This window comes from Dicentrarchus labrax, unplaced genomic scaffold (genome assembly GCF_905237075.1).
Source record: "Dicentrarchus labrax unplaced genomic scaffold, dlabrax2021, whole genome shotgun sequence".
NCBI lineage: Eukaryota > Metazoa > Chordata > Actinopteri > Moronidae > Dicentrarchus > Dicentrarchus labrax.
In genome coordinates, this window is record NW_026136705.1 from 19847697 (window position 1) to 19860100 (window position 12404).

The 12404-nt window shown below is 38.3% G+C and overlaps 1 protein-coding gene and 6 non-coding genes across 8 annotated transcripts; all 7 read right to left on the reverse strand.

The window, feature by feature from the left end:
- Positions 1-2510: 2510 nt before the first annotated feature.
- On the reverse strand, positions 2511-11425 carry LOC127364468 (calpain-2 catalytic subunit). 2 transcript variants are annotated; one of them, XM_051402053.1, is made up of 20 exons: positions 11146-11425; positions 10789-10868; positions 10551-10593; positions 10245-10340; positions 9955-10036; positions 9277-9336; positions 8966-9075; positions 8713-8767; positions 6828-8378; positions 6673-6742; positions 6404-6522; positions 6127-6260; positions 5754-5928; positions 5591-5665; positions 5357-5442; positions 5155-5229; positions 4537-4697; positions 3545-3702; positions 3428-3439; positions 2511-3313 (listed from the first exon to the last, which is right to left on the reverse strand). In XM_051402053.1, exons 9-20 carry the CDS (start codon positions 7059-7061, stop codon positions 3110-3112), a joined length of 1503 nt encoding a protein of 500 aa, XP_051258013.1. In that variant the 5' UTR covers positions 7062-8378; positions 8713-8767; positions 8966-9075; positions 9277-9336; positions 9955-10036; positions 10245-10340; positions 10551-10593; positions 10789-10868; positions 11146-11425; the 3' UTR covers positions 2511-3109. The 2 variants fall into 2 exon arrangements, with proteins under 2 accessions (XP_051258013.1, XP_051258014.1); XM_051402054.1 differs by lacking the exon at positions 3428-3439.
- Positions 8840-8913, reverse strand: LOC127364760 (small nucleolar RNA SNORD65). Its single transcript, XR_007885068.1, has one exon. It is a non-coding gene; the product is annotated as a small nucleolar RNA SNORD65 (small nucleolar RNA).
- Positions 9158-9231, reverse strand: LOC127364757 (small nucleolar RNA SNORD65). Its single transcript, XR_007885065.1, has one exon. It is a non-coding gene; the product is annotated as a small nucleolar RNA SNORD65 (small nucleolar RNA).
- Positions 9411-9488, reverse strand: LOC127364753 (small nucleolar RNA SNORD49). Its single transcript, XR_007885061.1, has one exon. It is a non-coding gene; the product is annotated as a small nucleolar RNA SNORD49 (small nucleolar RNA).
- LOC127364759 (small nucleolar RNA SNORD65) lies at positions 10119-10192 on the reverse strand. Its single transcript, XR_007885067.1, has one exon. It is a non-coding gene; the product is annotated as a small nucleolar RNA SNORD65 (small nucleolar RNA).
- Positions 10423-10496, reverse strand: LOC127364758 (small nucleolar RNA SNORD65). The gene has a single exon (XR_007885066.1). It is a non-coding gene; the product is annotated as a small nucleolar RNA SNORD65 (small nucleolar RNA).
- LOC127364752 (small nucleolar RNA SNORD49) lies at positions 10673-10744 on the reverse strand. The gene has a single exon (XR_007885060.1). It is a non-coding gene; the product is annotated as a small nucleolar RNA SNORD49 (small nucleolar RNA).
- Positions 11426-12404: the final 979 nt, after the last annotated feature.

Below are 12404 nucleotides of genomic sequence, written 5' to 3' on the forward strand. Positions count from 1 at the left end.
CATGGATGATTTAATTTAAAGGCATTAAAGGCCTATATGCACACACATACACATTGCCTGTTAATTTCAGAACTGACAGGTGGTTGGCACGGATCGACATGGCTGCATTCTCATACTGAAAAAACGAAGGTACAAACTAGACGTGCATTTCAAACATTAGATAGCATTAGGCCTGAGGTGCAGGTTAGAGTTCTATTACTAGACTATTCATGCACTGAAGTCGCCCATGCATGAATGTTACAACAGCATGAATTCTAGGAATTATTTATCTGTATCCGTACCTCCAATGGGCGTGGCTTTATGTGGGCAGGACTAACCTGAAGTTGTTAATTTAAGCCTGAAATTGAAATGGGTTAATCAGAAGTTGCCATATTTATCTGAAAACTACTTACACAACAGCCGTTGAGATTCAGAACAATTTCTGATCACAACAGTAAGCTAACTATTTACAGAACCTTGCTGTTATTGTTATTATATAGAACCAATATTGACACATTTCAGTACATTGTAGGTACTGGAAACTCGTTTCAGGCAAGTAGTGACTGACCCTGTTATGTATACCATATATAGACAAGTGCTGTTATACAGTCATATCAGTAGAGACAGAGTGAGCAGATCTACATGGGCTTCTACCAAGAAAACTACAATGCTGAACATACCTGATTGCATTTTGTAAAGTCATGCACCTGGAGAATGGATCCAAACCCCTGTGTCAGGAGAAACAGAAAACAGCTGGATTGTGAGGAAGCCCTTCATCTCCTGCATCAATGGTGGATCACAGGGTGACTCGCTTTCACCAGGACATTCAATCTTTCTCCAAGATGCTCTCTTTATTGCTTTGCTTGAAAAACAATGACAGCTTTTCTCTTATGAGAGGGCTTGTTTTTCGAGAGGAATGTGATGAATGAATGATTAAAAAACGGTGTTTAAGTTTGTTGATAGTTTGAAAGCAGCTGAAGCTTGTGGACAGACTAACAACGATTAGTCGCTTATCGATTAAATGTCAACTAGTCTATTAATTAATCACTAATTAAATTAAAAAGTTAAAATAATTTCAAATATGAATATTTTCTGGTTTCTTTAGTCCTTAATGACAGTAAACTGAATATCTTTGGGTTGTGGACAAAACATTTGACGACGTCACCTTGGGCTTTGGGAAACTGATCAACATTTTCAGCATTTTATAGCATTTTACTGACCAAACAATGATCAGCTGTACTTTCTCTGTAACGACTAACACATGCTTTTGAGGGGTGGGGCAGCACAGAGATCATGTTTCCTCACAGGGAGAAGCCTGAAAATTCAGTTTGTGGTCTCTGCCTTTTCTGTGTGGAGTGTGAAGACATGCAGCTCATTACACATGTACATTTAATCTGCACCTCAGTAAATTAATTATTAAATGAAATTGATGGTTGTGCATCTCTTTTGTCATCATTTACTGTCAGAGGTAGAGTAAGAGTCAGCTGGTCTCCAGCAAATCTAATATAACCTCTTTTATCAGCAAACTCTTCACCTGCATCCAACTGGGGAATGTAACTGAAGTCACTGTTAAACTGAGGAAAACATTACGAGTTTCAGTCACGTCTGGACAAGCAAAGAAGACCAAAATAAGTCAGCAAATCAACAGCCTGGACCAATAACAGATTTCTGTCACAGCTGAGGTATAATCATCTCCCAGTACAAACTTCTTACACACTTCTTTTCCTTCAACATATGCACAAGTTTCAAGGTTGTTATTATATGAGGGTTATTTTTAACAACAACAAAAAAACAATGTCCATGTTTTAGGTGACATTAATTTTTCTTTTAAACTCCATTAGTCCCACATCCCCCATCATAATTTTGCCCTTCATGACATACCACAAATCAGATATGTACAGTGTTCTTGCCGTGTCCTTGAATGCTTCAGATGAAACACCAGTCATCATGTAAGATTCACAAAACAAAAACTAAACGTGCATCTTGGAACGTAGCAGTGCTGATTTTGTGATTTTGTCAAGAAACCTCAAATGTATTTATGAATTAGTGATGCAGAGAAAGGACTTGGATCAAGGAATAAACACTTTAGTGGTAACTTTCAATTTGTAAATGATTAGTTATTTTAGCCACAACAACGAAAAATAATTAATTCCAAATCCTGATGATTAAAAATACATTTCACTTGGCTGGTGTTCAAGGTGTGTTTTCTAATTTCTAAGCATTTACAATAATTTTATTGTGCATACACTTCCACCAGCAGGGGAGCCCAGAACTCTCCCAGATCAGATTTTCCAAATCCACAAAACTTTAAAAGAGCAAGGAGCCCATTAGTACCCAGTTACTTGGCAATGATGTTTTGTGTCACCTGCATGATAATTATCAGCTCAACGTTATTTTATACACAGCAAGGGGAGGTTTACTTCAAAAATGTAATCCAATACAATCACTAATTCCCTGTTAAAAATGTAGTCAGTAACATACCTACCAGTACCAAATACACCAAATATGAAATTAAGACATAAGAAAGGAAATATCCATAAGATGATTTTATTTGAGTATTTTTTGTAAGACAACAGAAACCAAGATTTTTAGCATCAAAAATGTGTCCTTTGCTCAGTGAACTTTAAAGAAAAACTTGCTTTTCATTAAACAGTTGAATTAAATTTAAGCAGTAGCCTATAGACCATCTCACAGCTGGAAGGCAGAACTAGTACTGTACTGGGATGTTGTTCCCCTTTTATGCTGTAAAGACAAAATAATGGACACAGCACACGTTCATCAGCTTTAGAGAGGATACTGTCATCTGTTGGCTAACTGTTTTAACTGCAGTTTCATGGCAAGTCAAAATCATGGATATAGATCATTATATTTGATATAAATCATTCAAAATATCAAATGGTCTGTATTTATATCATCATGAATTCATAAAATACAGATGACTTCATACAGATTTATGACTTACCAGTAAATTATGTATTTGTCATGTATTACTGTGTATATAAAGCGTGTGTTAATAAGTAGTTAAACATCAACTAGAGGGTTATAAATGCCCTTTGAGGATTTTATTATGAATGACTCCAGCAGCCTGAAAAGAATGAGCCATCTTTCATCTGTTGTCCCTGAGGTGTCTTCACTCCATCTCAGTTTCCGCCTTGGAGTAGACTGTGATGATGAAGCTTGCGGTCTTGTTGGGTTCATACGTGCAGGGAACGATCACGTACTCCCCAGGCTCCAAACTGTGAAACTCGATTAGTTCTCTCGACTCGCTGAACTCACTGACTTTCACAGGTTCCTTATCCCAGAAGAGCGAAGATGGAAATCGCCCTTTGGGTGCCTGCGAAGATTACAAATGGGAAATTTCCTTTAATTTATGAATGTATGTAGAGTTTATGTGTGCCCTTGAATGTTTCTTTAATAGAAAAAGTTTGTATAAATGGTTCTTCTTTACCTCTGACAGTACCTGTTTGGAATGAAGGGTGAGGATATCAGATTAGATACTTCACAATTCACACAAGATTAATAAATCACGTCAGTGCAGATAAGCCAACATGAAGACACCACTGACCTTGTAGATGGTGAACGCAATGGCGTGATATTTAACTTTGCTGCGATATTCTTCATCAGACTTCTGCAGCAGAGACAGTAAGACATTCTTGACTCCCTTCACGTCCTCCTCCACTGCCTTCACTGTGAGACGGTACTGTGGATTTGTCCAAAAGTTCTCTGAGGAAAAGCACAAGGTGGAAACAGCTCTTACAGAGATGTGTCATGTTCCCCTTTATTTTATTTATCTATTTTTGTTTTATAAGATTTGAAACGGATTTTCAAAGCCTCCTCTGAAGAGTGACAGTATCGCTTAGCAACAGTAACAAGGCACGGTAGGCCTGTCAATATTTGGATTTAGAGATTTAAGGGGCTGTAGTAAAAGAGATTTTTCACATAGGTTTGGAGGGTTGTGTGTTTTTTTCCCCCTTTCCAAAAACCAAACCACAAGTGCAAATGTGTAAAGAATAGATTAAACCATGTTTTTTTTCTGCTCTGCTCTCTTGTACATTGCAAGTATTAGCATGCAGGGCCTTGCAAAGCATACCTAGACAACGTATGCCTAGCATGCATAGCTTATCACAAAACATACAATTCAAACTTTCAATTCAATTTTATTTGTATAGAACCAATTCATAACAAAAATATCTCAGGACACTTTTCAAATAGAGCAGGTCTAGACAGTACTGCATATACATACAATAGGAACACTGTTACATTATAGAGCATCTTTTAAATCTATGGGTCTGTCACTCAAACTTGACTCCCACGATAGATCAATGTCTCACTGACGCCAACTCAGCCTTCTTGTTTTATGGAACAACCCTCTGGGCTACAACTAAACGTCTGCTAACTGCATATGTGCTATCCCAGAGTGGAAGCTTGACAGACAGCAGAAGTAACAAAGAGGGCCAGAGCTTAGTGAAGAGCCAATTACAGTTATATGAATTTACCACATGCAATAAAGCGCTTTCGAATATAAAAAAAATATAGCTATAAAAACTCAAACCTCACCTGTTTCACTAGGGGGGCCACCAGCAGATTTTCCAGCCTCCCAGCGGCCTTCTTTCAGTGAGCAGTTCCACTGGCACGTAGTATCACCATCCACAAAGTTGGGGCTGTCGCAGCAGATGTCCATTTCTTCATAATAGACACAAAAGTCCTCCATCTTCATCCTGAAACAGTGATAGATGAGACTCACAGACAGAGGGATTAGCATGTCAGCAGTAGGGGGTTCATCAAAGTCATTTGCCACACTAGATTCACCAATTCGCATCGGATATCTTTATATCCTTTTAAATGATCAGACATAGTAACCCCATCTTTGTCTACAAGCTCATTTTCAGCTCAGTTTGATCTTTTCTTCATATATATTTCATTATGATTCATGATTTATTTTCTTCTCTTGCTCTAATCTCAGCATGCCAGATTGTCTACAGACCACAAAAGACATTTTTTTTGTAACCCATGAGTCACTCTGCCTGGTACCTGCAAATATCAAATACCAAATCCCTCTCAATAAACTGAAAACAACCCTCCAAAAATTATATATTTACAAAGTCTGCTCAAACATCGTTGATGTCCTGTTAACTTTATACATTGTTTCAGTCACTGCTCTTGTCATTGCTTTACCAGAATTCTCCATCATTTTGCACTTTCAGACACTGGTCACGGTCCTCGCTGCTTACACTATTCCACAATTCTGACCTGTAACACAAACCAGCCGCTTATTATTCGTACAACATTAATACAGGCATTGTTATAAAAAGGGCGGTAACATTATTTTCATGCAGGTGATTCAGATTCATCATGTTACAGCTTCACTGCTCCTTACTTGTCACTCCAGTCTCCGGTCCACTCTTTCTCACCCCACGGGTTCCAGATTCTCACCAGATTCACCGTGTTCCCCTTACTCGCTACCTAGTAAATAAGTCATAAACAGTTGCCGTGGTTACATATCAATAATGCTGATTTTTCCTTTTTTTTTGTTTCACAGTCAAGGTTAAACAAACAAAGAGGAATACAAAAACAGGTCCCAGTACTTATATGTGCTGTGTAAAGTACAAACCTGCATGATTCCTGTCACAGCAAAGGCATGACCTTCCACCAGACCAAACTTGTTGAAAATCTCTTTCCCTTTTTCCTGAAACAGACACAAGTTTATAGTGGATGATGTTTTTTTTTTTTTTTAACCTTCATGTCCTAACCTAATCAAACATTCATAATTTTACCCCTGTAAACGTCCCACATCCCATCATAGTTTTGCTCTCGACAGCCGTGTCCATGACATCCCACAGGTTGGATGGGCTTTTGGACAGCTTGTAGTTCATGTGCACACCCCCACTGAAGTCCTTGAATGCTTCAGGTGGGTTGCCAGCGATCATGTCTCCATAAGATCCACAAACCCTGAAGCAAATAGATTATTTAACATGCACCTTTGAATATAGCACTGCTGATTGTGCAGCTTTGATAAGAAACATTGACATTTGTAATGATCAGTGTTTTAGCCACTTGATTCCGAGTGGTTAACATAAACGTAAATGTTGGCTGAGGTTTAGGCTCAGAAGTAATTTCAGTGTACAGTGTGCATGAAATATCACATACTTGGCATACGCTTTCTCCAGCAGGGGGGCCCAGAACTCTTTTTCAGATCTGGAGGAAACTGACACAGGCACCTTATTGCGTGTTGGCAAAAAGTCATCGATGACAACATCCACCCATTTTCCAAATCTCCAAAACTGCCAAAAGAGAAATGAGGCATTGTAATTAATACAAAGTTATATAAATACTTCCATCTTGGAACAACATTTTAAATCAAAAGGATACACTGAGGATTGTTTGGGTTCTTGGTTTACTGACTGGCAGGAAACTCTTACTTTACCTTGAAGTGAAATATCCCAGCGTAGTTATCCTTGAAGCTTTGATCCGGAGGCACTACTCGTGCCATCAACGACTTGCGAAGCGTCAACGCTCCAATAGAAGAAAGAAACCAACAATTGCCTGCAGGCAACCACAAAGCACATTACTGTCAGAGAACTAAACTGATACCTTTTTCACTGGACTTTACAGGAAAAACAACAAACATACAACATATTGTAAACATAAATGATAAGGAGGACATTCAGAATTCTTCCAAGTATCCATCCATACCAACATCTCCTTGTTTGAAGTCAAGGCTCAAAGCCCCATCCACGACAAATGATGCATCAGGGTTAAGGTCCTATAAAAGGTGAGGGACGTGAATCTTTCCTTTCTAAAACATCGCACCTTTTTGATCATTTTAGACAACCACTAAGTTGACTTACCTGTGGTCTAAGCCACTCCACCTCACTGAGCTGCTCTGATGTAAAATCCTCCAGTTTTCCCAGAGAGCTGAGGTTTGCTGGGAAAGTTTCATCCTCAAATTTCTTCCCCTGCTTGAGCAGAGTTTCCTTGAGCTGCTTATAGTCTTGAGCTTTAAATTTCACAGGGTTAGAAGGGCTTCCTTCACCTCCGTCCTCATAGAGGGAGTGAATCATCTTCACAGAGGTCGATGTCATGTTGGAGAGCAGTGGCAGAGGTGTCTGAAACCAGATTAAACAGCAACTTTGATGCAAAGAGTAGAAGTAGAAGAGTTACAGCAAATGCAGAATTTACCTGTTATCTGGCAGCTGTTGTGGAGCAAAAACAAAATATGACTGAAGAAGAAATTGTGCAATGAATTTATACAGCTCAACTGCATATCAGGCATACATAAAATATTGAATGAGTCAGTAACTTAAGTCAACACCCAGTCAGAATTAAAGGTTGCAAATAGCAAAACATGTTTGCAATATAAAGGGGTGTAGGCAGAGATTAACATGGCTGATGCTCATGTTGAAAGATAACTGTCAAATCGGACATAATGACGTACTAACAGCGAGGGAGCGTTAGGTCAAGGGTGGATGTTTAGTTACTATTTATCCATTTAAGCCTTTTATTTATGACAAGCTCACTGAATGCAATGTTGGACCAAACTTCAAAACTGATGCAAGACAATTATTTAGTGAGTAAGGGTTAAATTTGTTTGTCCTCTGCCACATATTGTTTAGAGGTGGTATACTACAGCCAAAGCACTGTTTTGTGCCAAGACTCAACTGAACACTTTGCTCCAAGGTAAGTTGACATGTTTACCAACTATGGGCACAGATTTGGTGCATTTGTGGTGTCTCATGCCATTGATAAGTTGTAATGTTACAAACTTGTAACCATGACTAGCCATTATGGATATTAAACACAGGGTGTTCAAATTCAAAAAGCTGAGTTTATTTTCCATGACCTAGACATAAAGCCGGTGTTTTCTTCAAAGATAATGTTTCAAAGCTGTCCTGAAGGCATTTTAGACACTTAGTCATGTCTACACATTCATCCTTACTAAAAACAGGAGCACGACACATTTAATATTTTGCATTAGTGAGAAAATGAATTTCCCATAGAATAAAGGAGGACATCAGGAATATAAAATGACCAAAGTCTTCAGGTACAAAACAAAAGCAGACTGGTTTTCAGGCTCAACACAACTGTTTTATTATGAGTGAATACATGTAGAAACAGAAATGTCACTGACAGTTTTTTCCTCTCTACCATAACTCCTTATTGCAAGTTTCCAGCAGCATAGAGGCACGAGTTTGATGTCAGTTATGCATTCAGAAAAACCATGCTGCATTGAAAAGGTACTGAAGGTCAGAGGCACACGATTTTGATGGATTTGGCCATTGTGTCAGTGGAGGGGAAGTGACACCATTGTTTCAGGCTGTTTTGACACCAATCTTTATGTGAATGCGTTTCACCAGGTTGACATCCATCTTCAGACCGTATCCATGAGTCCCTCTTGCCATCTGAAGAAAAGAGGGAGCCAGATTAGCCTTGGAATCAAATATGGCATGCAGATTAATATCTGATCTCAGACTGCAATGAAAACCACTGGTTGGGTGGATAAAAACTTACAAATTGCTCTCACCTTGAACCTTTCTATTAAGTGTATATAATCCCTACCATGTTCCCACACATCTGACAATTTCCAGACATTGATACATGACCCAGTTTCCCCATCAGGTAGCACATCTACAGTTATGAGCCTTTCTGAGTTACACTTTGCCAGTGCTGCTTAGTCTTCTAGTTAAAAAGCTGTTATCATTTTCCACTTAGAAATTAAATCACATGACATCTTACCACATGTAGCTTGAGATGCACTCCAGCAGAGTCGCTGCAATCACTTGTTCCAGTTCTATAGGATAAGAAAGGAGGTTAGTCTCCAAATTATTCCATCCAGGTGTACTGTGTGATGCTGCCATTTCATGTTCAGAAAACCAATTATCACCACTGAACAATCTGACGGTAATTCCAGCTATTTCAGTTTAAGTTTCATCACAACAGAAGCATTAGTTGCCTTTAACATAATCGACGGATGCGGACGCAAAATCACCTGCACAAGATGAAGGGTCTTCCGTCAGCTGTTTCAATCTGGAGCGGACGCACTCTGTCAGCAGGTGCATTGTCCTGGCATCTTTAATGGCGGCTCAGACATTTGTTCAGCTACGAGAGAAAACATTTGTGATTGTTAGTTACTACATTTTGTGCATTTGAGTTTACAGGCAACAGAACTGCATCATTTAATGCTCAGAAAACCGAGAGTCACCACTGAACAATCTGCCGGTAATTCCAGCTATTTCAGTTTGGATTTCATCATAACAGTAGATGACAGCCATTTTGTGTACTACAGCTTAAATAAGGTACCTGTCAAAAATCACCTGACAGCAAACTTCAGGGGACAGGATCAGTCTGGCAGAATGACACCTGGAATAAAAACAAGAAAAATGAGAACAGACTAATGTAACCAAACTTCTTTAAGTATTACACTTAGCTATAAGACTCAGAAAAAGTGGATTAAGACAATCGTCAGTTGTCGCATCAGACGGCACTTCCTATTCCAGGTTTTCATCACTGATAAAGCTCCTCAGAGATTACCTCTGGGCAAGTAAGCTTTTCTGTTTAGCTCACTTTTGTACAACATGAGTCAAAGCACTCTTTAGCAGTATTTAGCCAATTCAAGAGTATTAGATTACATTTGTCCAAACTTTATTCATTTCTATACGAAGCTGTCTATGTTCTAAGCCAAGAATGAGAGATGTCCAATTTCTGCTTGACCAAATGGAGTCCGTTGGATTGAAGAATGTTTAATTCTGCCAACTGGAATCTGAATGATGCAGTTTTTACTTTTAAGTTAACTTCAAATGTCAGTCATTACATGCATCATGTTCACATGAAGATTTTTAAAGTCAGTTAGTGTCTCCTCTGCTTAATGCAATACAAGCTTCAACAATTTAGATGTTCAGACATGCCAAGGACAGCCTTATTGTACAAAAGGTGAGCTATAAGAAAGCCTTTGACATCATAAACGAAAAATGAACTTACAAGAGCCATTTTTAAAGTTGTAGCTGCTGCACCGCACAAGATGAATCACTTCCTGTCAGGAATCTTCAGTAACCAGCTCAACCTTAAGAAATCAAACAATTTAAAAAAAAGATGAAAAACTGCACTGATAAAGTCCATTTGAGATTAAATGTTTAGCATTTTGTGTTCAGAAAACCCATTATCACCACTGAACAATCTGACGGTAATTCCAGCTATTTCAGTTTAGGTTTCATCACAACAGAAGCATTAGTGGCCTTTAACATAACGAATGGATGTGGACGCAAAATCACCTGCACAAGATGAAGTCGGCTGGTTCAATCTGGAGCACTCTGTCAGCAGGTGTGTATTTCCTGGCATCTTTAATGGCAGCTCAGACATTTGTTCAGCTACAGGAGAAAACATTTATAATTGTCAATTACTACAGTTTGTTTATTTATGTTTACAGGCAACAGAACTGCGTCATTTAATGGTCAGAAAACCGAGAGTCACCACTGAACAATCTGCCGGTAATTCCAGCTATTTCAGTTTGGATTTCATCACTACATTTAAAAAAGGCTTCTGGATATTTTATACATCGAGTGCATCATTAAACCTACCTCAGGCTTGACTTTCCATCATCAGGACTCCACCCATTCTGCCCTGTGTTTAAGAATAAAAAAGCCAATAAGTAACCTCAAACATTAATGATCAACGAGAATCAACTGCAGTTTGAGGCTCAGAACAGTGAGAATGAAACATCGTCAGTTGTCGCATCGGACGGCACTTCCTATTCACAGCTTTCATCACTGACACAACAGTATTACAGATCACTGGCTTTACGTCACCGTCACTCACCTTGCAGGGGAACAAGGCTGCATGTATCCAACGGAGGACTCTTTAAACTCATGCAAATGGGACATCAGACTCAAGTCCACCTAAGGGAAGACAAGACAGAGTTGTTAATATGGCTACGTGAGACCAGAGGCAGGCAGTATAATAGATCACATTTATGCAAAAATTCAGAACAAAAATATATATTTGTAATCTCAGTTAAGATGTTTAAGGTTCAACACAAACTTAAAATAACCTCAACCACATGTTACCAAAATATTTAGTTATTTAAACAACAAACTATTCAATGTTTGCAGTAAACCAACACACAACCTCTTCATAAATGAAACTTGAGGGGGGAAAAAAAACACCAAATCTCACTTTATCTTTCATCTCGTCCATCTTTCAGTCCCCACGTGGCTGCTGAGGCCCGTCAGCACGATGCTGACCGGATGCTAGCGTTACACTTTAGCTCGCAGATATCGCGTTTCAACTTAGTTCGCAAAATATAAACAGATAACGTGTAGTTTAAAGAGTTAGTACTGTGGTCCTGGATTTACTGACCACGCTTTTAACAATAACTGCTATAAACGCTGCCCAAACATCGCCGCGGTTCCTCAACCAGAGAGTTGAAATCAAAAGAGACAGCGGCGAGCGTTGGCGAAGCTTTTATACTGTGACCTTGTTCGTTAGTGTTTATGACGCGTGAAAGGTGAACTGTCGCCACCTGGTGGACCGGAGTGTAAACATCAGGACTGTTCATTGGGTTTTTGGATTCATTTAAGCCTTATCATTTTCATTTTGGTTTTAAATTGTTTTAGTTTAATTGATAATTAACTAAAATTTGTATCCACTAAATAACTTTATAACCAGTGGTAGCTATATAGATAGATAGATAGATAGATAGATAGATAGATAGATAGATAGATAGATAGATAGATAGATAGATAGATAGATAGATAGATAGATAGATTGTCTCAGTATTATTCTTTTATAACACATTTAAATGAACTTACACTCAGAGTCTCCCACATGTAGGAAAAGTAAAAACAGTTAGAACAGCAGGATATAAGTGGCTTTTGTAAATTGTCACCTGGGATTTGTTTTATTCATTTTTTTCCCTATTTATTCTGTCGCTAATATGTTTATTGGAATATACCTCTGCTATTTTGTAGTGTTTATATTAATTTCCCCCAAAATACCGTAATAAATCCCCAGTGAAAGAAGCACTCAGGTGTTTCCTTTAAGTAAACGTAGCGATACCACAGTGTAGAAATGCTCTGTTACAAGTAAAACTCCTACATTCAGAACTATACTCAGTAAAAGTATATATATTATAATTATTTATGTATTAATATATAAGAATCACTGATATTAAAGCTGGTAAAGGGCAGGAATAGAGTTCACTCTGGGCAGCTTACAATTACAACAATAACAATAATCATCATAATAATACTGTCTATAATAATGTGTATCATTACTCACTACCTACTACCAACAAAGACAATGAGAAATATACATTAATATAACAAACTGTAGCTTATTTGGTGTTACATAAATAAAGATATTGATAATCAGTAAGGTTAAGTTAGTATATCTTTCCGCCGCAGGGTGGCGCTGTTTGACTGCCTTTTTTTCCC

Bases quoted from the DNA above. Each gene is read 5' to 3' on its own strand.
- LOC127364468 (XM_051402053.1), bottom strand. From the start codon at position 7,061: ATGACATCGACCTCTGTGAAGATGATTCACTCCCTCTATGAGGACGGA. The intron at 6,523-6,672 runs GTATGGATGGAT...GGTTGCCTGCAG, and splicing joins CTTCAAACAAGGAGATGTTG to GCAATTGTTGGTTTCTTTCT. The intron at 3,703-4,536 runs GTGAGGTTTGAG...GCTTTTCCTCAG, and splicing joins TGGCCCCCCTAGTGAAACAG to AGAACTTTTGGACAAATCCA.